This window comes from Pipra filicauda, unplaced genomic scaffold (assembly GCF_003945595.2).
Source record: "Pipra filicauda isolate LSUMZ 115617 unplaced genomic scaffold, ASM394559v2 scaffold720_size194830_pilon, whole genome shotgun sequence".
Lineage (NCBI taxonomy): Eukaryota > Metazoa > Chordata > Aves > Passeriformes > Pipridae > Pipra > Pipra filicauda.
The window spans coordinates 40093-63536 of record NW_024104888.1 but is presented as its reverse complement, the minus strand read 5'-3'; the positions used below and the strand labels follow the sequence as shown (position 1 = coordinate 63536).

Below are 23444 nucleotides of genomic sequence, written 5' to 3'. Positions count from 1 at the left end.
TCAGTTTCTCATAGTGACCATTTCCAGTCTGGGGCTGAGGTGGCTTTGGTAAAATCAGCCCAGCAGCTTGTGCCTCCTGCTGCTCCCACCCTGCTCCAGGAGGGAGAGCCAGGGCTGCTCTGCACAAGGAAATCAGGATCTTTAATGCTGACAGACAGGACCAGTAAACAGGACATGTCAGTGGGGATGAAGGACAGTGTCAAACAGCACAGTGCACCAATGCCACAGAAACTCTGTTTATGTGTGTTTACATACAGTAAGCAAGGCCCTGAGTATCACAATAGCTGGAATAAACATTTTAGGCACTAATGCTTGTTTGGAAAATACACAGTATGCAGGACAACACTCATCTGTTAAGGCTACATCGTTTAATCTTCCAAAAATGGGGGTGAATGCTGTTTTATTACCTCCTTTGGACAGTGGAAATCTAACAGCTTCAAATTAAAAATGAAAATCCATGAGTGGCTTCCAAAGGAGAGCCACGGATGGATAATAAAATACCTGTTCCCAGGTGATCATTCTTGACATGAAGTTTTGAAATTGGAGTCATAGTACTGTTTGCTTGGCATTCACTGGTGTAACAACTAAATAAACCTTGTGTGCCAGTTAAAAGCTGGAATTCTTGGTCCCTGTGCTCACGAGGGCCAGTTACAGCCCTGTTCCACGTTCCACAGCCATAAAGTGTATCTTCAAACGGGAGGTGAAGTAGTTTTTTCTCAGCAGCAGAAGCCATCTAACACGAGTCAAAATAAATAAATACTACGTGGGAGTTCACAGTCTGCCAGAAACAGCGGGAAGGCTTGGCTGCAGTGGGAGATCAGCACACTCAGACACTGCTCCTGTCTCAGGGACAGGCATGTTTGTAGGACCAGGAGCCGAGTCACGGCAGGGCTTGGGCTGCCCATGGGAAGGGACACCAGACACAGCAAGTGCTTTCTGCAGCAGAGGTTTCAAATGTAAACTGTGTACAAACTGGTGCTGTGTGGTGGGAGGATTTCACTGCTTCCAAGGACTGTTCAGCATCTGTTGTGCCAAAGCAGTAAGATAATTTCTCTGACTGGCAAAAGCAATCAGATTGCAGAAACCTCTTTAATTTGGCATAAAATCTTGCCAAAGGAAAAAATTATTTGTATTTGCTCTTTTAAAAATCTTGGCGGGGGAGGGGGGGGTTGAGAACAAAACCTTCCTCCCTGGGCCCTCTATTCAACTGAATTTTTAAAAACTTTTTATTGTTTTCTGTTAGCTGAGAGCTTTTAATTTAATACTGGCTGGCATTTTTTAATTTTCCTTTTCCCAGGCTGAGATCCTTCATTGCATTTTTGTTGGTCTGGGATTTTTTTTTCCTCCCCACGAGGACTGTTGGTTTGTTTGTGTTAAAACTAAGGCTTTTCTCTCTCTTTATTTTCTTTTTCCATTTTCCCCCTCTCCTTGCTGTGTCCCAAGGAATCTCCATACCCAGCAAGCACCAGAGGGCACCTTGGTCCCACTTAAGCCAGGGCCAGCTGCACTCTGATCCTGCTGCTCAGGGAGAGGCTTTGGGTTAAGCTTAAAGCCAGTGGGAACAGGAGGCTTCAGGTTCTTCCAGAAGTACTCCATAAATCCATGCCTGGAGTTATTTTTTCACTCTGCTGGGAGTTAGCAGCCACTGGTTCTGGTTGCTGGTCTGTAGGTTGTGATTAGAGAGCACAAAAGCTCTGTTTAAACCCCAAATCCTGCAATCAATAAATAATGCTGGTGATATACTCAATAAATTTTATATAAAAAGACACTTCTATTAAGCATAAACTCTGCCTTCATATCAGTAGGGGGAGACATTCAGGAGGGATTTTTTGAGAGCAAAACTGTTTGCTACCCCAGTTCTAAAGTGCAGTAGGTGCCCTTGGGCTGTGTGAAACAGTGGGAATGCTGCTCTCAGCCCTTCTGCCAGGCAGGCAGCTGTCTACCTGCAGGATTATCCTGGGGGTGAAGGGCAAAAGAAACCACAAGCTGGATACTAGGAAGAAAAAATTCTCACAGTGAGGGTGGTCAAACTGCAGCAGGGCCCAGAGGGGCTGTGGACTCCTCATCCCTGGAGCTGCTCGAACTCCAGGCATGTGAGAGCCAGAGCAGCCAGCTCTGCCTGGCCCTTCTCTCTGCAGAGGTCACTTCTAGCTGGGATTTTTAATGTGATTCTGTGAATATTTGCGTCAGTTATTACATTAGTGGTGTGGCAAAAGGACTGAACAAATTAATTACCTCGCTGCAGTGTTTTAGCATCCAGCAAAGTTGTGAGAAAAAAGCGTTCAGAAAACTGGAGTTAAAAATAACCAGCGGCTATTTAGGAATGCCAGAGACAGTCACGGGATTCCTGGGAGTGTGGGATTAAGGTAACCTGTAACTTTTGCTATCGAAACTTCAATGAGCATTAGGACTGTGGTGCCTTTTTGGTCTCTTCTCCAGACTAAAAGTCCTTTGGTTGGGTGCTTTGTGAGGTAAGCTTTAGGATTTGTGTCACGGATGAGGACATCCAAAGCAGTCGGCGTTGGCCTACTCTGACTCCTTGGGTCAATCCCAGGGGGCTAAATCTGGTAGTTCTCTTCAGGAACTACGACCTGGACATTCTTTTTCTGCATGTTGAGGTGGGTTTGGTGTGTTCCCACTGACTGCCCCAGCGGGGTCTTTGTGCAGCACCGGGTGCCCAGAGCAGGAGCTCCAGGGTCTCCCCAAGGACCATCCCAAGACAAGCAGTCTTGGGATGCCAGCAAGTGGATGAGGGGAGAGGTCTCTGCCTGCCTTATCTTGTAAACAAAAGATAAGGTGAACTACCTTATAAAGTGCTAAAACCCTCATTAAAATTGTGTAGAGACTGTCCAAGGTGACACAGGGACTGTGTTGGGGTGACCTGGGTGTGGTGACTGAGCTGGGGGATTGCCTCCCTACAGGGGCTCAAAGCCCCGTCGCTGAACTCTCTGGGTCGGGCACCTGGTGTGTGGGTGAGCTGGGAGCTGTGCCTGGGGGAGCAGGGCAGCACAGGCAGCTCAGGGCAGCACGGGCGGGTCAGGGCCGCTGCAGGAACCAGATCTCGTTGTGGCGGTTGGCGGCGGCGGGGTTGGTGTAGCCGGCGATGATGAAGGTGTCCTGCAGGCACAGCTCGGGGCTCTCCAGGATGGCTGCCAGCACGCTGATCTCTCTCATGATCGAGTCTTCGTTGGTGATGCCCCTGAAGCTCCTGCAACAATCAGCTTCACGTCAGGTTCTTTGTAACATCCAGGTTTTCTGGAGCCTTCTAAATGATTCGGTTGTGTGTCACCAGTGATGCTGTGTCTAAGATGATGATCTTAGCTTTGTCCCTGCCGTGTCGGATGCTTTGCTCCCAACTACCCAGAACAGCCTGGTGCTGTTTTATCACACATTTACAGATGCATCAGTATACCAGTTAATTCATGGGATCGTGGAATATCCCAAGTTGGAATGGACCCACAAGGATCATCCAGTCCAACCTCAGTCCCTGCCCAGGACACCCCAACAATCCTCCCCCGTCCCTCAGAGCATTGTCCAAACCCTCCTGGAGCTCTGGCAGCCTTGGGGCCGTGCCCACTGCCCTGGGGAGCCTGGGCAGTGCCAACCACCCTCTGGGGGAAAAGCCTGTCTCATATAAATTGGTAACCATTATTTCCAGGCAGCTTTTACAAGTTTTGCCACTTGTTACCTTTTATAACTTGATTTAAAAGACGTGCCATGCCCAGATTGAGAGCTGCCCGTTTCCCAGTTTTCCCAGAGCAGAGCCCGCCGTGCCTGACCTGCTGTAGACGATGGTGGAAGGCCACTCCTCGATGCTGATGTCCGAGTCGAAGGGGTGTGGGGGCTCGTCCTGCAGCACCTCGGGCAGGTAGTAGGCGACTGTCACCGCCGGGGTCATCGCCGACTGCGACTCGTTGGTGTGCACGATGGTCACGATGGGGATGGTGATGCCCAGGTACAGCCCTGGGGGACACAGGGTGTTGCAGGAGTGTTTATGTGCTGTGCTGGACTGCTGAACTCACACTGAGTCCTATAAACCCCCCAGGGTTACTAACAGGATGTTTTAGGCGCTGGGGCCGCGTATTCCAAGTTGGAAGCAGCAGTGAGGCCCTGGCACAGGTTGCCCAGAGAAGCTGTGGCTGCCCCTGGAAGTGTCCAAGGCCAGGTTGGACGGGGCTTGGAGCACCCTGGGCTAGTGGAAGGTGTCCCTGCCCACGGCAGGGGGTGGCACTGGGTGAGCTTTAAGGTCCCTGCCAACCCAACCCATTCCATGATTTCTGTGATCCTTCTGGAAAGGCTAGAGCCAGGGTGGTGGATTTGGGAAAGCTAATAAAAGCACCTCCCCAATTAGGGAACTAAGTGCCTAAATGTGGTTGTCTAAGTGCAGTGCAGAATGGTGGTGCCCCTTACCTGAGGAGTTCTGCTCACAGATGTACCTCATGAGCTTCATGAAGCCCAGGCAGATGCTCTGCTCGTACTGTTTCTCCTTCATTTTTATGCAGGCCCACTTGGCCTTCCCGTACTGCCTTTTTTCATAGAGCAGGTCTCCCAGCTGCAATCACAAAGGGAAGGATTTAGGATTTCAATATCAGCAGCTAGAACCCCCCCCCCAACAAATACACCTTTAGCACCAGAACAACTGCACCTTTTCTCAGCTGTCAGGGAGGTGATCTTGAGAGGAACATGAATTTCATTCCTTCCTCAATATATCAACATATACCAATCATTTATTCAGTATAAACACAGGAAGGGATACGCTGCTGACCTTGGACCACAACTTATTTCAGCAGATTTCTGGGTAGTTCTCCTTCAAAATAAGGAACTGACATTTCTTGGGACTGTATTAACCATTTATTTGCAATTAACACTGGACAACCTTATTTTTTAGCTGCATTTGTTACAGTAGGTACTGAGAATTTGCTTTTCATTACAACATAAAACAGTCAGGAGTCCCAAACTGTTCAGATGAAGCATGCTCCAATTATATTTATAAATGTGACTTATTATTTAAAAGAAATGTGACAAAAAGTCTTCATAGGTGGTTAGTAAAGGTTTTCTGGGTTTATTGATTTAAGGTTAGACCCTTGTTGGCACATTTCCTGAGCTGGAAGCAATTTGCTCCCATCTATTTCAGATTTTTATTAGAGGAGGAGATGGGTTTGCAAATTGCTGCTTTGTTTGGTAATGATCTGTGAGACAAAAGTACATCTTTGGTTTGAAATTCAGATATTAATCTCTTTCAAGTACTCTTTGCTAAGGTTTTATCCACGTGACTGTGCAAAGAAGCAGATTTAAAGAACCAATTTAAATGAAGAAGACGGGCATTTTATTTCAAATGTCAAAACATGGGATTTTTTTTGTTAAATCAGTTATAAAATGTCACAAAGGCTGTAATTCTTGGCTATCTTCTGAGTTACCTGAGAGTTTTTACTTTACAAAAAGGAAAAGTCACTTGTTAAAGGGGTGAGATGTTCCAAATGAAATGAGTTAAACAGTTACAATGCTTTGCACTTGGGGTGTTAGAAATCCTAACTGGTTAAAAGGGTTTGATAAGGAGCCATATTTGTGGAAATCCTGACTGGTTAAAAGGGTTTGATAAGGAGCCATATTTGTGGAAATCCTGACTGGTTAAAAGGCTTGGATAAGGAGCCATATTTGTGGAAATCCTGACTGGTTAAAAGGGTTTGATAAGGAGCCATATTTGTGGAAATCCTAACTGGTTAAAAGGGTTTGATAAGGAGCCATATTTGTGGAAATCCTGACTGGTTAAAAGGGTTTGATAAGGAGCCATATTTGTGGAAATCCTGACTGGTTAAAAGGCTTGGATAAGGAGCCATATTTGTGCAGTGAGGTGTGGGTGCCCAGCCCAGCTGGGGAGGGCAGCAGTACCTTTTCCTTGCGCTGGATCAGGGTGAAGGGGATGCTCTGTCTCTCCTGGGGGTTGTTATTCCTGGTCAGCTGCTGGATGGGCTCTGCCATGTCTGCAACACAAGGACACAGATCCCACTTCAGACTGAAAAATTAGACTGAAATGTGTTGATTCCTTCTCTTAGTCAAGCTCTGGGGACTGTGGAACCAGTTTAGTTTGCTCTTCACTAGGAAAGGAAAGAACTTCCCTTAGGAAAGGTTCCCTGGCTCCTGCCTCTGTACCCTTAGGAAAAGGTTTCCCTCTCCCACTCCTCATATTTGCAATTCCCCAAGTTTCTGGGCCAGTTTCTGGCTCTGTGCAGGTGACATTCCCAGTTCTGGTAACTCTCCTGGTGTTGGAATCCTGTGGATCCACAGGAGGTAAATTGGCTTGACTGCTCCTGGTCACAGGCTCAAGGGAATACTGCTGTGGTCACTCATTTCCTACAGGTGTTTAATGTCTAATTTTACCTTAGAGTTTGATGTTTCTGCATTTACTTTTTGTATCTATCTGTATCTCTCTATATAGATAAAAATATAAATATTAATAGTTCTTAAAAGAAGTAAAATGCATCTCTTTGATATCTCTCTGTTTCAGTGCATTATTAGTCAGGACATATGTTGAGTGCAAGGCCTGTGTTGGTGCTGTTTCCAGCCCAGCTCCAGTGGATAAAAGGAGCAAATAAATGATAGTTCCATGAATAAAACTGGCATTTTCTAGAACTTCTGTTCTCCTACAGTTCAGCCATTTCAGTGTGGTTGGATTAGGTGTATTTGTAACTGTGGTTGCCCTGACATCAATCCTGGCTGAAGTTCCTAAATAAACTCTGCTTAGGAGTTGATCCCTGACAGACAGGCTTGGAAGCTGTGGATATAGGGTTAGTCTGAGGTATGGGAAGCCTCTCTTCCAGAGGACTTGGTCCCTTGCCTTCCAAAGCTGAATGATAAAGGCATTTGTGTGCTTTGATAGAGGATTAGAAATTCAGTTTTATGTGCTTTGAAAGGCTGGGTGTGGATTTCTGCCCTGCTCCCTCATGGTGTGTGCTGGACATGCAGGAAAAGGACACAATCCAGCTGGAAGAGCTCTTTTCCTGGGTGTTTTAAGTGCCTCAGGATCTTAAGTGGAAAAGGCAGGATAATGGGGGAAGAGAGCATTATCCATGTTTCAGGGAAGAGGACAATTAAGATGCAGGAGAATTAACTTGGCTGAGGTCACTTGGTAAATCTGTAGCTGAGCTGGGAATCAAACCTCCATGTCCTGACATCCAGTGCAGGGCTTTAGCTTTAAGACTATTTGGAACAGTAAAGATCTTTAAACAAATGAGAGGGAAAAAATAAAGGTGAGGAAGCTACATTAGAGATAATTTGAAACATTTTTTTTAAGTATGTAATTGAGAAACATTGAAAATGTAACTAATAACTGACTTATAAAATTGATCTCTTTGGAGGCTGAGGAAAAAGTAAAAAGTAGATTAGCCTTCAGCACTTAGTTTTCCAAGAATTAGGAAGCATTTTAGGTCTCAAGAAAAGTTAACTCTATATTTAGATCACTTTATTGATAAATGGGTGGGTTATATTTTTTCCCTCCATATTAATGCACGGGATAGGGATTACAACTAATTAAAGTCCTTCTGGGAGTTTTGTCCCTCAGCTGGTGAATTTGTGCCTCCCGTTGCCCGGGTGTGGAGGGCTCTGCCTGCCCGGGGCCAGGCTGGCAGGGAGCAGTGGGACAGGAAAGCTGGGTTTGCTGCAGTCAGGGCTGCAGTGACCCCAAGGACCATCCAGTCCAACCCCTGGCCCTGCCCAGGACACCCCAACAATCCCCCCCGTGCCCCAGAGGATCATCCAAACCCTCCTGGAGCTCTGGCAGCCTTGGGGCCGTGCCCACTGCCCTGGGGAGCCTGGGCAGTGCCAACCACCCTCTGGAAAAGAACCTTTCCCTGAGATCCAACCTGACCCTCCCTGTCCCAGCTCCAGCCCTTCCCTGGGTGCTGTCCCTGTCACAGGGAGCAGAGAGTGAAGAGAGGTGGCCTCTCCCAGTGCCAGGGGGATTCCTCCTCCTGGAAAGTCACCTCCATTGCCTCCACCGGGCCCTGGGCAGGACCTGAAGAAAGACCTTCTATTACTCTGTATTACTTTTTGTAACATTTGCTGAGTGTCACAGAGCAACCCTTCTATAACACAGTAACTGAAATGGGGTCAAATGCTACTTTGGACATATTTCCTGGACTCTGTATCCTTCCTGGTGGACCTTAGGAGTTTCAGTGCAGGGTTTCACTATGTATCACACCACTGGGGAATTTTGTGGGAAGGAACTGAGTTTGCTGCTGCTCTAAAGGAGCCCTTTGGCCTCCAGCTGTTGACGCTGCACTCGGGGTGTTAAATGGGGATCTCCCTCCTCTCCCCCTCCCTCCTGCCCTGTGGATTTGATGTGCTGATTCCAGACACAACCCCGGGGCTGCTGGAGTGTGTGTTGAAACTATGGGATGGCACTGCTGGCACAGGGCATCCAGAGACCCCTCTGAGGGCACTGAGAACAAGGCAAGGCAGAGAACTCTGTTGAGTCATCTTACCCTTCTTTTAGCAGGTTAATTTTCAGTGTTAAACCACTACTAAGTTAAGATGAGACTTGAAGATATGAATTGAAAAGGAGTTTGGAGTCTCCTTGCTGCACTGAATTACAGGAAGAGTTTTTAAATAGCAGTAATTTCATTTTGGTGGTGTCTAGAGCAGTCTGTTGTTCAGGGTTTTCTGGTTCCCACCTCGGGGAAGGTGAGTTACCTGGACAGCAGAGATGATTCAGATCTCTCTGCTTCTCTGAGCAGTTACAGTTTCTGGTTGAGCTGAGTTTGCGGTGACTCTGCTGCTTGTTTGGAGCTACCTGACTTGTTACAGTCTTTCGGATTCTCCAGTCTTTCTTAAAATTGAAAATGAGCAATTTGCGACTAAGATGAGCCTGGGAGGCTCGCTGTCAAAAAAGCAAAGTTGATCCTTTTACTTGTTTGCTCTGTGCCGTCTTTAAATACAACCATCTTTCTTTGAAGCACTGACAGGAGCTATTCCAAACAAGAATGCTTTTGCAGGTAGCAAATATTCAATATTTAATTAGGACTGCAACCTCGCCTTGATGCGTTCTAGGACGAACAGGTCACCCCGGTGCCGCTACAGCTCTGGGAACCTCTGCATCGCCCCGGGCGAAGCTTTAGCTCTCTTAGTCCCAGACGCGGGGTGTCCCAGAGCTGCAGCAGTCCCCCGGGTGCTCTGGCCGTGCCCTGTGCTGTGTGCCGCGCTCCCAGCCCGCTCTGCAGGGCCGGCCCGCCCGCCCGGCCCGGAGCAGCCCGGCTCCCTCCCGCTGCCTAAGCGGCTTATCCCGCTTACCGCGGGGCACGTCCACCTGGTGCCCCCTGCCCACGCTCTGCCAGTAGCTCAGCAGCCGCTCCTGCTCCTCGTCGTCCGTGCGCTCGGCCGCCTCCTCCTCCAGGGAGCTGCCGTGGCTGTGGTACGCCGAGTCGGGGCTCTCCTCCAGCCCGTCCAGCTCCTCCAGCGTGATCGCGGCGGGCCCCGCGCCGCCCATGCGGCACCCGCCCGTCTCCATGGCCTCAGCCGGGATGGCACCGCTGCCAGCGCCCGCGGCTTTATCGGGGATCGCCCTGCCCAGGGATTGGGGGGGCGGGAGCGCCCGCCTCTGCCCGCCCAGCGCCGGGGGATGGAGGGAGGGATGGATGGAGAATAGATACGTGGATGGAGGGCTGGACACCCGCTCCCTGCGCACAGCCGCTTTCCTCGGCGGCCCTGCGGCTCCGTAGCTTCTCCCACCACGTGCTGTAGGGTCTGAGCAGTGCAGAACTTAAAGAACTTTGTGTCATGTGTGTTTTTTCACTCATTCCCTCTTTCCCAGCTATTCTCTTCATCGTTTATTTTCCCCACTGCTCTGCATGTCCTGTTTGTCCTTCTTTGTCCTGATTTTATTTACTGCTTTCAAACCGTGCTTTAAAGACGGATCTCTCGTTTTATTCAGGAGGTCTCTGAACTGAATAAAATGATTCCAAACTCATTGCGGTTAGTGTAAAAGCCACGGGATATTTTGTTACCGAAGTCCAGCGCTGGAAGTTTTCAGCTGCATAACGTTGCCCTTGCTGAGAGCAGCGTGGCTGACAGCGAGGGGGATGAGCAGCCCCGCTCTGGGGTGGTGGTGGCAATTAAGGCAGGAGCTGGGTGTCAGTCGGGGGTCTGTGTGCAGCACGTGGCTCTGTGTGGAGTTGCCTTTCGTTCCAAATTGAAGGTGAAAGGAGTGTTGTGGCCCTTTGTGTGCAGGCAGGGAAGGGGAATCTCAGGGCATTTAGAGTTTTAGAACAGTAGGAAACAGCCCTCTCCCGTGCTCTGTTGTGCCTACAGGAAAAGCCAGAGGTTAGGGATGGGACTGTGGGGATGGGACTGTTGGCTCTGATGTGATGCTTAATCTGCCCCCTCTCCTTTTTCCCCGGTTTCTGGTCAGTACTTTTCCCCCAGGCTCGGCTTTGGTTACCCCAGCCCGGGGGCTGAGCTTGCTGTTACAGTGAACTGTGAATTGCTTCAGAAGCTCAGACTGCAAGTCCTGACTGTGCTCCTGACAGCACAGACCACAGTCCTGCCGTTCCTATGGAGTGCTCCTTTGGGAATTACAAAGGGAGGAGCAGCTGCGGGTGGGAACATCCCAGGAGAGGGTTTTTTCAGAGCAGTGGTTGCAGTGAGTGAAGCTCAGCCCCATGGGGGGGGTTTGGCCTCTTGGTTGTGGGCAGTGAATCAGCCTCACAGACGGAGCTGAAATCCCTGGGAAGGCAAATCCTTGGGGAGGGTTGGATGTGGTGTGAGTGTGTGGCTGTGAGCTGATGTGATTTCACGGTCAGTGCAGAGCACAGGGTTCACTGACCGTGTGCTGGAGGGGGGCTGGGGCAGTGCCAGGTTATCCTCTCACATCCAGCTGAGCTTCCAGTGGGGAGCAGCTGCTGTGGGCAGGGACCCCCAGGGGAGGCACAGTGGGATCCATCCATCCATCCACAGGTAACTCCACGTCACACAGCTGCAGTGCTGTGGGTAAGGAATTTTCCACAGAATTCTGGAAGCTGGGTTGTTCCTAACAAGTGAGGGCATTCTGGCTCTTGGAGGGTTTTTTTCCAGGAAACTGTTTTTCCTGAGAAGACAGGACTGTTTGAGGCAACATGTGGAGGTTTTTCCTCTGCCTGTCCTGCCTAAGTAATTCCAGCACTTTCTCAGGGAAAACAGTCCCAACTCGTTTGTTCAAGTTATAATGAAAATTAGTTGCTTAAGCGAAGTTATTTCTGTTTAGAGGATTGTTAATCATCATTGCTGGAGATGAGAGAAAAGAAAATGAAAAGATGACCTGAAAAATTGTTTAAAATCACAACTAAATTTCCCTATATGTGAGACTTGCCACAGAACACTGACTGTGAGAAAGAGGCTGGGAGGAATTTAAAATCCTGTTTTAAAAATCTCTGTATTTAATTTGTCTTTGGTTTTGATGAGTTAGTAATTACTGCATTTGATAGAGTACTGAAGAAGTGTCATGATCTGTGTCTGGACACTGCTCAGATAACAGAATAACTCATTGTTACTAGAGATGAACAAAGCTGATTTTTGCTGTATTTACTGTTTTGTCCCCGAAGTTGTTAATTCTGTGTATGACTGCTGGCTAATAAGCAGCCACTCTTGAGGTAACATGGGTTTGGTAGTGCTGTGCTCTCTGTGCATTCCTGGCAGTTACACCTCTGAATAGAACAGAAAAACTAATATTCAACCTTAAAAACTATGGATTTGAAACATCCTCAGTGGGATGCTCCTTTCTGTCCCGTGGCAAAGGGCTGACAGTCACTGTCACCGAGTGGCAGGTTGATGTAGAAAAGCCACTTTTTTCTTATAACTTCTTAAATGATAGGGTAAAATTGTTCTGTGTGAAATTAGTTGAAAAGTAGAAACTGTAGATCTTCTTGTTTTATAACCTTTAAGAACTGAAAAATGCTGTACCAGCAGAAAAGTCAGATGTTGGAAGAGGACAAAGTATTGGATGTTTTTGATGGATCCCGGCTCCCAGGGAAGAACAGTGTGTGCTCAGGGTGTAACACATCCCTGGGACACTGTGGAGGGTCTGAACGGGTTAATGGGAGCTTAGCACAAAACTTTGAGCAGTGCCAAGATCATTACTGATCAGTACTGGGTTTGGAGAACGACAAGATCAGCTTAAAAACACCCTGTCCTGCTGTGTCCCTGTTGTTTTCCTTTCCTTCCTGGCAAGGTGAGAAATGTCAGGAGGAAGCTTGAACAAAATAGCACTTTTCTCCCTCAGTTAGTTTGGTTGTCACAACTGAAGTTTTACGGGAGAAGAACTAAAACTGAGCTCTGGATTTGTTCTGGAGCTGGTTTTGTTACTTCCCTGCTCCTGGGCTGAGTGATCCCACTAAGGCAGACCAGAGTGTTGGGGGCATGTGGACATTCCCACAGAGCTGGGGGGTGGTGGGACCTCATGGACACCCCGTGTGGGCTCATTTCCTTCACACCAGTCCAGCACCTGCCCCAGCGTGCTGGGAAGGGTCTGGGGGAAGCGTCCAAGGCCAGGTTGGAGCAACCTGGGCTAGTGGAAGGTGTCCCTGCCCATGGCAGGGGGTGGCACTGGATGGGCTTTAACGTCCCTGCCAACTGGGCATTCCATGCTGGGCATTGAAAATGCTGGAGCTGTGGGAGTTGGGAGCGCAGGGGAAGGGGCTGAAGGGAGGGGCAGCTCTATTTAAGGCCAGAAAGGTGTGTAAAACCCAGCCAGGTCTGTCAGTGAAGCCTGGGAGTGCTGGAAACCCTTGGAGTCCTCGGTCTGGGAAGGTACAACCTGCATAGCTGCTGGTTTCTCCCAACCCTCCTTCTCTGCTGGGAAAGAAGTGCTACAAACCCAGTTTTTTATGTGTGTTTTTCTCTGGTAAAGAACCCTTCAAATCTACAGTAAAATAATTAGGCCAGGGCATTAGTTTAGAGCCTTTGGTTTTTATTGTGCCAACAGAAAACAGATTAAAAGCAGTTTTTAGTGAGGTGTAGCTGGCACAGTAACAGTTCTTTGTCTGGTAACACAAGCCCTCAGCTCCAAAAACAGGTTCTAAGCTCATCTCGGGTACAAGCTCCAAGAACCTGTGGTTTGCTGTGGGAGATAGCTCAGAACAGAAATGTCTTTGTGTTCTTGGCAAGTTGAGTGCAGGGTGGGATAACTCAACCAGTCGTGTCTTATGTGCTGGCTGTAAATCTGTCAGCCCCAGCCTCCATCTAGGGAGCTGCAGAAAGCCACGAGTCCTCCCGAGCTATTAATTGGGATTAATTCTGCAATCTGTTTGTGAGACGGGGAACATGACACTGCCATGTTTTGGAAAGACTGAGGGGACTTTTTCAGAAGTATCATCTTTGTAATTAAAAATGAAGGTACGGAGGCAAGATCAATGCAGTGAGTGAGCAGAGCCTGTTCCTGTGTCTCTCCTAAGTAGGTTATGTTTACTGTTCCCGGGTAGTTTTGAAGCTCCAGGTGACTGGATCCCGCTGTCTTTCATAACAGCCGGCCTGGGTTTGTTTTGCAGAAGGTGATTAAATCAGACAGGGGTGTACATTGAGCAAACAGGGACAATATCATTTTCTTATACCTTTTAACTGGGTCAAGGGATAAAACACAAAAGTACCTGTAATGAAAATGTCTGTTCGGAAAACAGCTCTGCAACAAGTGTAGGAAATAACAAACCAGAGCTGAAATATTATACTTGTTGGGCATTGCTCTTTAATGAAAGCATTAATTGCTTTTCTAGAGGACCATTTGTGTTCAGACTGACTCCATTTCCACTACTTCAGACATAGTTTAAGCTTCATCCTCAGCATTTCAAGTGTCCTCATGTCCAGCTGTTCAGGGTTTGATGGAAGGGTAATGAGCTGTTCCAGGGGTATCCATTCAAGTAAAAAGCACTGAGTTATTCCTTGCATGGTCAACATTTCTGTTGATTTTATAAATATCTTTTTCTATAAGCTGGCACAGACATTTCTGCCTCTGTCCTTTTAAAGGGACTGTCAGGTACAGCCTGGCTCGAAAAATGACAGAACAATAACAAACTCTTTGGTAAACACAAAGTTCTGAATTTTAAACTATTAGAACCAAACCATATCTTTAGTTTTGTTCTCACTAATATTATAAGAGACCCCTGTGCACTGAGCCTTCTCTGTGCCTCGGTAATGGTTTTGACTGTATTTTAAGAAAACATCATTTGATTTCTTTGGTTTTTTTCCCTTTTCCTTCAGAAATTCCTGGCACTACTGTAGCTTCCAGTTGGTGTTTGCCTGTTGTTGGTGTTAGTGGTATTAGTGGTTTATTTGGTCTAATTAATCCATTAGCCTTAATTAGAAGGAATGCCTCAGGATGGAGTGTCTTGCTTTGCTTTCCCTGGGAGCTGTGGGAGGCCATGACCGAGGTTCTCTGGGGATACAGGAGAACCTGGACATGGGATTGGGAAGTGCCTGGGAGCTCTTTGGCCTCGGGGGGGGTTTGGTGCCCGTGGCTGGTCTGAATCCAACTGCCCAGGAGACATGGAATGGGCAGGGGGGAGCTGTGCCAAGGCCAGAGTAAAGCCATGGAATGGTTTGGGTGGGAAGGGACCTTAAAGCCCACCCAGTGCCACCCCTGCCATGGGCAGAGACACCTTCCACCAGCCCAGGTTGCTCCAGCCTGGCCTTGGACACTTCCAGGGATCCAGGGGCAGCCACAGCTCCTCTGGGCAACCTGGGCCAGGGCCTCCCACCCTCAGAGGAAAGAGGAGCAACCTGAGATGCACCAAAACACTGAGAATTCTGGCTCCATTTCCATGATTTCCCTTTATCAGCAGCCCTTATCTGCTGTAAGCAGCTTATCCTGCTGGCTCCAGAGTGCTGCTTGGGAAGGACCCATGGGGATGGAGTGGGCAGGGTGGAAATTCCCCAGCACGGTGGGTGCTCCCCAGGTCAGCTGCTGCTGCTGGCACAAGTTTTCCTTCACCCTTCCAAAGTTCTCCTGCATTTCTGATTCCTTGGGGGATTAATGCAGCTGTTGTTGATGCTGGCAATTATTCCCACTCCTTTTCTTGGGATTTTAGATTATGTTTAGATTAGATATTGGGAAGAAATTGGTTACTGTGAGGGTGGGGAGGCCCTGGCCCAGGTTGCCCAGAGAAGCTGTGGCTGCCCCTGGATCCCTGGAAGTGTCCAAGGCCAGGTTGGATGGGGCTTGGAACAGCCTGGGGTAGTGGGAGGCAGTGATCTCTCTGTGACCAGGGACAGCACCCAGGGAAGGGCTGGAGCTGTGCCAGGGAGGGTCAGGTTGGATCTCAGGACAAGGTTCTTCCCCCAGAGGGTGGTTGGCACTGCCCAGGCTCCCCAGGGCAGTGGGCACGGCCCCAAGGCTGCCAGAGCTCCAGAAGGGTTTGGATGATCCTCTGGGGCACAGGGGGGGATTGTTGGGGTGTCCTGGGCAGGGCCAGGAGCTGGACTGGATGGTCCTGGTGGGTCCCTTCCAGCTCAGGGCATTCTGTGATTCTGTGAAGGTCTCTCTGCCCATGGCAGGTGATTGGAACAAAGGAGCTTTAAGGTCCCTTCCAACCCAAACCATTCTGGGATTCTGGTTTGAGTTTCTCCTCACAGGCTCCAGGTGTGCCTGGATCAGTGTTGGAGGCCTGACTGAGGCCTGTTTTTATTGGTTTAGTTGGATGATCTTCAGGGGGCTGAAGGGACTCTAAAGGGATTAGGCATTTGCTACATTATAGCCCTCAGTGCAGGGCAGCTGTGCTGGTGCTGGAGTGGCTGGAAAACTCGGGAAACATGGTGTGCATGGATGCAGGCACAGGGAACTGCCTTTGGAGAGCCTGTTGTTGTGCCCTGAGATGTTTTTGGGGCCGTTGGCCGAGGGACCAACAGGTTGTAAACAGCGTTTGTGGGACAAATCTGATTACTGCGATTACGGCCGAGTTAGCGCTCACGCAAAACTAAGTCTGTGCAAAAATCCTGACCACCTAAGGCTGGGAAACAAAGAGGAAAAACAGGATTAGGATGCATTAGTGCAGGTTATTCTGCTTGTTGCACCGATGTGGAAAGCAGGTACATGTGATGGGTGAAAACTAAGCGTGTTTTGGGGTGGATTCCAGAGGAAACGGGACCCACTGCTGGTGCTCATTCCTCTGTGCTCACATCTCCCATCCCTCCCACATGCAGTGTCTGACCTCCTGGCCAGCCCCTCACCTAATCTGGCCTTGTGGAAGAGAAACACGAGTGTTCTGTGCCCAAACTGCCCCCGAAGTTGATGTGAGCAGTGAGAGAAGGAGCTGCAGCCTGAGCTGCAGGCCTGGCTGTCCATCCCATTCCCTTCCCTCTCTGTGCCCTTACAGCTCTCCGGGTGTGTTTCCCCGTCCCAGTTCAGGGTGGACACAGGGTTATCCTGGAGGCAGGAGGTGTCTGTGTGTGCAATGGAGGCACAGGTCCTCAGGGAAGCAGGTTCAAGGGGCTGTGTTGGGGTTGCAGGTGCTCGAGGCGTTCGCCGGCCGCCTGATCCGAATGGGAGTTTTGGCCAGGAGGGACATTCCCAGCCTGACCAAGTACCAGATCATCCTGGCAAGGGATCAGTATAGGAAAAACCCCTCTCCACAGCATGTGGTAAGTGTCTTTTATTGATTTCATGTCGTTAAAGTAGGGGATAAATAGTAATTATCCATAGGTACCAAATTTCCTGAGACATTTTAAGTAGATTTCTGGGTTTGATTTCTGGTTTTAGCCCTGGAATAAATTATCATAGAATCATAGCATGGGTTGGGTTGGAAAGGACCTTAACGATCATCTATGAAATCTGCAAAATATACTTAACTGTTCCATGTTTCTTGATGCCAATATAGAAAAGTTAAGGAAAAGATTAAGGACTCCATTTCCAAAGTGAAATTGTTTTGAGGACTTAGATTGTACTTCCTCACAGCAAAGTTCACACTTTCCCCCCAAAGCTACATTCCTGCTCCTATTTCTCTGTAACTTGTCAGGGAGTGGTCAAATTTTGTAATCTTAAAGAACATTGCCTAAAAAACCACTGTGTACCTTAGAAAGAACATTGGGAAATCCCTTTCACAGTAAGCAAGGCAACTTTCCTGCCTTCATTTCATAGCCTGGGTAGATGTGCCAGAAATCCCTTGTTTTGCCACATCCAGATGGGTGGGTGGTTCAGCTGTCAGAGGCTGAGGGGAGATGAGCTAAGCCTGGAGGATAATACAGGTATTTTGGAGGTGGAAAAGGATTGTCTCCACTGGGCTGTGTGAAATCTGTTCCCTGAGGGTTGGGATAGACAGGCTGCTCACTGGGGCTTTGGCTCTGCTTCCCAGCCCCCAGTCTGGTTCTGGTCAGGAGATGCAGTGTGATTCCTGCTCCTCAGTCACTTCCTGGTTCAGTGATGAGTCTGTTTTGTTCCACAGGGAATCCAGCAAGGCATCATCGAAGGGGACTTTGCCCTTTGTATCAGTTTATACCACGGGTATGAGCTGCTGCTGCAGATGGGAGTCCGCTCCTTGTTTATCTACCTTTGGGGAATTATGGATGGAGCCAAAGGTGAAATGTCCTCAGGAACATCCTTCCTTTCATTCCACTCCTCCTTTTCATTTACCTCATCTGTATGGCAACTTACAGAATAAGTGGGTTGCAAATGGAATTGGTGCTTTATTCCCTTGATCCCAGCTGGAAATATATTAGCAGTGTTAAAGACAGAGTACATTTGGGAAAGCAAACTGAATCCTGAGGTATTCCAACTCTTCCCACAGGGTTGACCCGCACGAAGAACGAGCTGGGGCGTAACGAGGACTTCCTGAAGCTCTACCAGCACCTCCGAGACATGTTCTCAGACACAGCCGTGGCCCCAGAGACTGGGGGTGTCTGTAGGAGTGACACAGGTCAGGATTTCCCTCTTGGGGACACAGCATTCCTGTTTAAAACTTGTGCTGCACTTGGCTGCTCTTCTTCACTCCACATTGTCTTCCCAACAGTCCCCTCCCTCTCTCACTCCCTCTCTCTCTTCCCTTGGTGGTTTTAGCTACTTCCAAACCAGTTTTCTGTGTTTGAAGATTTTAATTTGATTTAAAATGAAGGTTATAATATTACTGTTTGACTAAATGTCTTTTCCAGTGTGACTGTAACAAAAGTAACAGCACTTTCTCACAAAGCTGGGCTTTACAAATGTGCTTCTGTCATTAGTTTATTAATTGCTGTGGGTTGGTGCAATTAGAATTAGTGTCAGGAATTTGGGTATCTTACTCAGATAAGTTCACTAAACCTTCATGCTTGTTGCAGGTTTACTGATGTCTTTCACTGCTTTGTTGCCTTTCCAGTGTTGGGAAAGAAAAAGGAATTTATCTACAGCCATCCAAAATTAAGGAAATTGGAGGAAATTGTAATAGAACACTTCAAATCCTGGAAAAAGGGGTGCTCTGGTAAGTACCAACAACTCAAAAAGTACCCCACCAGTTGAACCTGGGGGTGGAAACAAGTAATATCCTGCTGATTTGTCTCCTGATTTGTGCTAATTTGTGTGTTTGTATCCTCTGTGCAGACAAGTCCTCTCTAGAAGGACTTTACCATAAAATTTCTGTAAGATAAAATGTTCTAGGAGTTCTCATTGTTAATTTGATTTAAAATGCTCCAACAGCTGAGTAAAACAGAGATAGTAAACTCTGTCCTGGTGTTTCCCTGTCTCCTGCTTGCCCTGCTCACAGGGTTTGTTCTGGACCCTTCCCTCAGGGCTCTGCTGCCATTGCCTCCTGCAGAGTTAAGATGAGCATATTTAAGGAGCTTGAGGCTAAAAGTTGTGATATCCAGCCTGAGGCCAAGAATTACATGTCCCCAAGTGCCCCATCCACAGGCCTTTTGAACCCTTCCAGGGGTGGTGATTCCAGCCTTCCCCAGGCAGCCTGTTCCAGTGCCTGGCTGGAAGAACAGGGAATCTTGAACTTCATTCCAAGACACTTGCCCTCCAACCTGAGCTTTCCCAAGTAACCTTAGTGGTGGTACCTCAGATGTAGGACAATCTTACCGTGGTTGGTGTCAGTTCCCCAAAATTAGAGCACTGCTTTGATTCCAAAGGGAATTTTTCTGAGAGGTGTGTCTTGGAGCATTTTCTGCCCGCTTCCCATGGAGTGAGGTGGGAGCTGTGAACGTGTAACTCGTCTGATGCCCTGTCCTTTTTCATTACTAATTCTGCTAAAATCCTGCTGCTTCTTCTGATCCAACAGATCAGGAGAGGAGTGAGGGCCCCTGTGGGGACACCAGGGTGATGATCTTCTCCTCCTTCCGGGACAGCGTGCAGGAGATCGCGGAGATGCTGTCCCGCCTCAGCCCGGCTGTCCGCGCCATGACATTCGTGGGACACTCCACGGGGAAGAGCACCAAAGGCTTCACCCAGAAGGAGCAGCTGGAGGTACAGAAAAGAGGAGGCTGTACCAGGAAATAGTGATAAAAAAGCATTAATTGTGTGCACAACTCCAGGAGTACACACTGTGTGGAAGCGGCTGAACTTCTACTGTCATTGGGGGAGTCCAGTGCCTGTCAGAGTATCCAAAATTATACTCACTGAACAGAATATGTAAATATAAACTATTTATATATATATATTTATATATATTTATATATATATATTTATATAGTGTATATATATACTATATATATATTTGCATTCTATTTATTTGTGTATTAACAACTCTTGACGCACATGTATTAAAAATCTGGGGGAATATTCAGATGTGTGCTTAGGGAATTCTTTTTTCTCATAGGCAGGAAAGATAAGATCTGTCCTTAAATTTTGACCTAGCAAAGTTAAAAAAAAAAAATAAGACAACCCCAAAGATATTTAATTGCACAGTTGGGAAGATCAGTTTTAGAAGAATACCATGGCTGGAGTCAGAGTAAGGTGTGCTTGTTTTTCCTTCATTTTAGAGTTAAACAGTTGAAGTGCTGACACTGGTCACGTTGGTGGGTGGGATTTGATCAAGAGGCAGTAGTTGATTTAGAAAGACTAAGTTTTGTCATTTTAAAGTGTTAAATAAATTTTTCCAGCGTAGAAAAGCCGCAGGGCCGTTTGTGCTGCCCTGGTAACTGGGACTTGAATTCTCCCTGCAGGTGGTGAGGCGGTTCCGGGAGGGCGGGTACAACACCCTGGTGTCCACGTGCGTGGGGGAGGAGGGCCTGGACATCGGGGAGGTGGATCTCATCGTCTGCTTCGACGCCCAGCGCAGCCCCGTGCGCCTGGTGCAGCGCATGGGCCGGACCGGGCGGCGCCGGCACGGCCGCATCGTCGTCATCCTGGCCCAGGGCCGCGAGGAGAGGGTGAGTGCGGCCTGGGGGGGCTGAGCTGGGAGGGACCGACCCCTGGCCCTGCCCAGGGCCCCCCAACAATCCCCCCCTGTCCCTCAGAGCGTTGTCCAAACCCTGCCCTGGCAGCCTTGGGGCTGTGCCCACTGCCCTGGGGAGCCTGGGCAGTGCCAACCACCCTCTGGGGGAAGAACCTTGTCCTGAGATCCAACCTGACCTGCCCTGGCACAGCTCCAGCCCTTCCCTGGGTGCTGTCCCTGTCACAGGGAGCAGAGATTGGAACTGCCCCTCGGGACAAGCTGCAGACCCCTGAGCTCTGCCCTCAGTCTCCTTGTTCAGTTTGTCCTGGGAAACTATGTCAGAGAATCCCAGACTGGTTTAGGTTGGAAGGGAACTCAAAGCCCATCCAGTGCCACCCCTGTCATGGGCAGGGACACCTTCCACTAGCCCAGGTTGCTCCAACCTGGCCTTGGACACTTCCAGGGATCCAGGGGCAGCCACAGCTTCTCTGGGCAACCTGGGCCAGGGCCTCCCCACCCTCCCAGCCAGGAATTCCTTCCCAATATCCCACCTAAATCTACCCTTTTCTAGCTTAAAGCCATTCCCTGTGTCCTGTCCCTCTGTGCCTTGTCCCCAGTCCCTCTCCAGCTCTCCTGGAACCCCTTTAGGCCCTGCAAGGGGCTCTCAGCTCTCCCTGGATTCTTCTCTTCTCCAGGGGAACCCCCGCAGCTCTCCCAGCCTGTCATGTCATCAGATGCTGACACTGGGAGCACTGGGAGCACTGGGAGCACTGGTTCTGACCTGGTGACGACACTGTGAGCTCAGAGCAGTGCTCAGTGGCTGCTCTTGCGTGTGAGGTCTGAGCAGATCAGCTTAGGGGAAATCCACTTTGGCTGAGTTCCTGAACCTCAGCACTCAACTGGAGCATGGTTAATCATCCCTGAGTACAGGCTGTCCCTTGGGAATGCCATGGGACACTGCAAACCCAGGCTGTGAGCCAGGGAGCCCCCCATCAGCTGTGCCACCTGCATCCCACGGCCCTGCAGAGCCTGGGCTCATCCAAGGGGTGGGAAAGGGCAGGATTTGGCCAGGCCAGGCCAGGCAGCCCCTGCTGCCACCTCTCTGGTGAGAGAGGATGCAGACTCCTAAGTGCAAGATCTGTGTAAACCAATTGTAAACCCAACATTTCTGTGTCTTGGTGTTATTTCATGTATTCCAGTCGATGTTGTCGCTCTGGTTTGTATTTGTAGGTGGCAGGGATTTAATTCTAGATGAGACTGCAGAGGATCCTGCCTGAGGGAGAAAAAAAGCAGCTTTGAAGGGATGAGGGTTAAAAATGATAAACCTGAATGGTGTTTGTGAATAGATGTTTTCTCATGCTACTTATGCAGGCTGGATCCTACTGAGAGCTCTGCTCTGTAATGGGATATAGAATAGTCCCTTAAATTCCTTGGAGCTTCACTTAAGTAGCTGGATTACTGTGTTCTCCAGATTTTCTCAGAAATCTCTGCAGCAGAACCTTCCCCAGGTAGAACAGTAATTGTAGATAATGTTTTTATTTTGAGATCAGGAAATAAATTTAATTGCTGAACAATATTGGTTTGGTTTGTTTGTTGTTTTTGCTGGGGGGTGTTTTTTGGGATAGTTGTTGGATTTTTTTAAGATTGAGTCTCCTTCCAGTTCTGTTAATGTGGACATTCTTTCCCATCACATAATTTACAGCTGAATAATGGATGGTCATGTTATGGCCCCTCTAATTTGTGGGAATGTTGGAGATTTGGGGGGGGGGGTGTTTCTTTGTGTTTTGGGTTTGTTTGTTTGTTTGTTTGTTTGGGTTTGGGGTTTTTTTGCTTGGTTTAGTTTGTTGGTTTTTGTTATCAAACCACTTAATTCCATTCCCCAGCTTTTGAAGAGCAGGGTGTTTGTGGAGGCCTGGCAGTGTGAGGCTGGCAGGGATCCCTGTGTTTATTCCTCAGCTCCCACGTGTTTCCCGGGTCAGCTGTCACATCACATGTGTCCTGGGCCCTGAACTGGGATGGAATGGGCTTGGATTGGGGTTTCCTGGTGTCCTGGGACAGCAGCTCAGCCTGGCTGGACTCGGAGCTGCTGGGGTGGGGTGCAGGGCTCGGAGCTGCCCCTGGGAGCAGGGAAGGGGAACAGCAGCACGGTGACAATGCTCTGAAGGAATTTGCTAGCACAGTTTTTTTGCCATAAAAAGACCTTTTCTTTCTAGGATTGTCCCAGGATTTCCTGAGCTGCCCTAGGATGAAAAGGCTGTTTGTTGGAGTGCCCAAGGGGCCGTTCATCAGAGCTGGCTGTTGGTCTCCTCTGGTGTGTTCAGAGGGCCTGGTTTGGGTTGTCTCCTCTGGTCCTGCCCCCAGAGATCTCTGTCAGGTCGTAGCTGCCACACTGTCCCACTCAGGGCATTGGTCCCCAGCCTGGCCTGTCCCAGGGACCCAGAGGAGAGCACGGGACAGTCTCAGAGTCGCTGCTTTCTTCCCTTGTGTTCTCCAGCCTTGTCTTGGTTTCTCTATTGCACAATAAAGTGGGGTGTAATTAAAGGACTCAGATCGTGTATGACATCAACAAATCATCTTCTGCCTTTCTCCTGCTTGGCCTCCTTTCTCAGTTTCTGATGTAATCTCATTTCCATCACCTCTGTATCAATGGCACATTGGAACCTCCCCCAGCCCAGGGCTGTGCTCCTTTTTCTCCCCAGTGCTGTGCCTGCTCCTGCTCTGGTTAAAAACCCCAAACCAAAAATCACCTCGACGAGAGAACAGAAAATAACAAGAAACCCCGCAGACACTCAGGTGCTCTTTGAGTTTTGATCAAGTCCTGTGACAAAACAAGCAGTCAACATATAATTTCTCTCTTTATCTTCTCCTTCCAGACTTACAACCAGAGCCAGTGTAACAAAAGGAGCATCCACAAAGCCATTTCGGGGAACAAAACCCTGCGTTTCTACCAGCGCAGCCCACGGATGGTTCCAGAGGGCATCAACCCCCGGGTGCATAAAATGTTCATCACTGCTGAGAAATACGAGCCAAGCAACTCCAGAGGGCTCTGCAAGGAGAGAAGATGCAGTTCCCTGCAGCACAAATCTGCTCCCTTTTCCTGTGTCACTGGTAAGAGGATTATGGTGCTGCTCTAAGCGCCGCATAAGCTGC

General features: G+C 48.8%; 2 protein-coding genes across 13 annotated transcripts in view; one reads left to right on the top strand and one right to left on the bottom strand.

Annotated features, from left to right (window-relative positions):
* The window catches only part of FANCM (FA complementation group M), a 51646-nt gene that overhangs the window by 4062 nt on the left and 24140 nt on the right, over positions 1–23444 (top strand). For all 12 annotated transcript variants that reach the window (XR_003541074.2, XR_003541073.2, XR_005566492.1 and 9 more), the window contains exons 5-11: positions 16462–16593; positions 17394–17526; positions 17736–17864; positions 18300–18401; positions 19200–19384; positions 20083–20289; positions 23168–23402. Coding sequence is in view for 9 of the 12 variants with exons in the window: in XM_027723063.2 (XP_027578864.2) it covers positions 16462–16593; positions 17394–17526; positions 17736–17864; positions 18300–18401; positions 19200–19384; positions 20083–20289; positions 23168–23402 (1123 nt within the window). In the remaining 3 variants the exon portion in view is untranslated. The remainder of the gene's footprint in view (positions 1–16461; positions 16594–17393; positions 17527–17735; positions 17865–18299; positions 18402–19199; positions 19385–20082; positions 20290–23167; positions 23403–23444) is intronic.
* Positions 221–9524, bottom strand: LOC113988956 (heme-binding protein 2-like). The gene is made up of 5 exons (XM_027723079.2): positions 9286–9524; positions 5890–5981; positions 4411–4552; positions 3780–3963; positions 221–3208 (listed from the first exon to the last, which is right to left on the bottom strand). Exons 1-5 carry the CDS (start codon positions 9500–9502, stop codon positions 3037–3039), a joined length of 807 nt encoding a protein of 268 aa, XP_027578880.2. The 5' UTR covers positions 9503–9524; the 3' UTR covers positions 221–3036.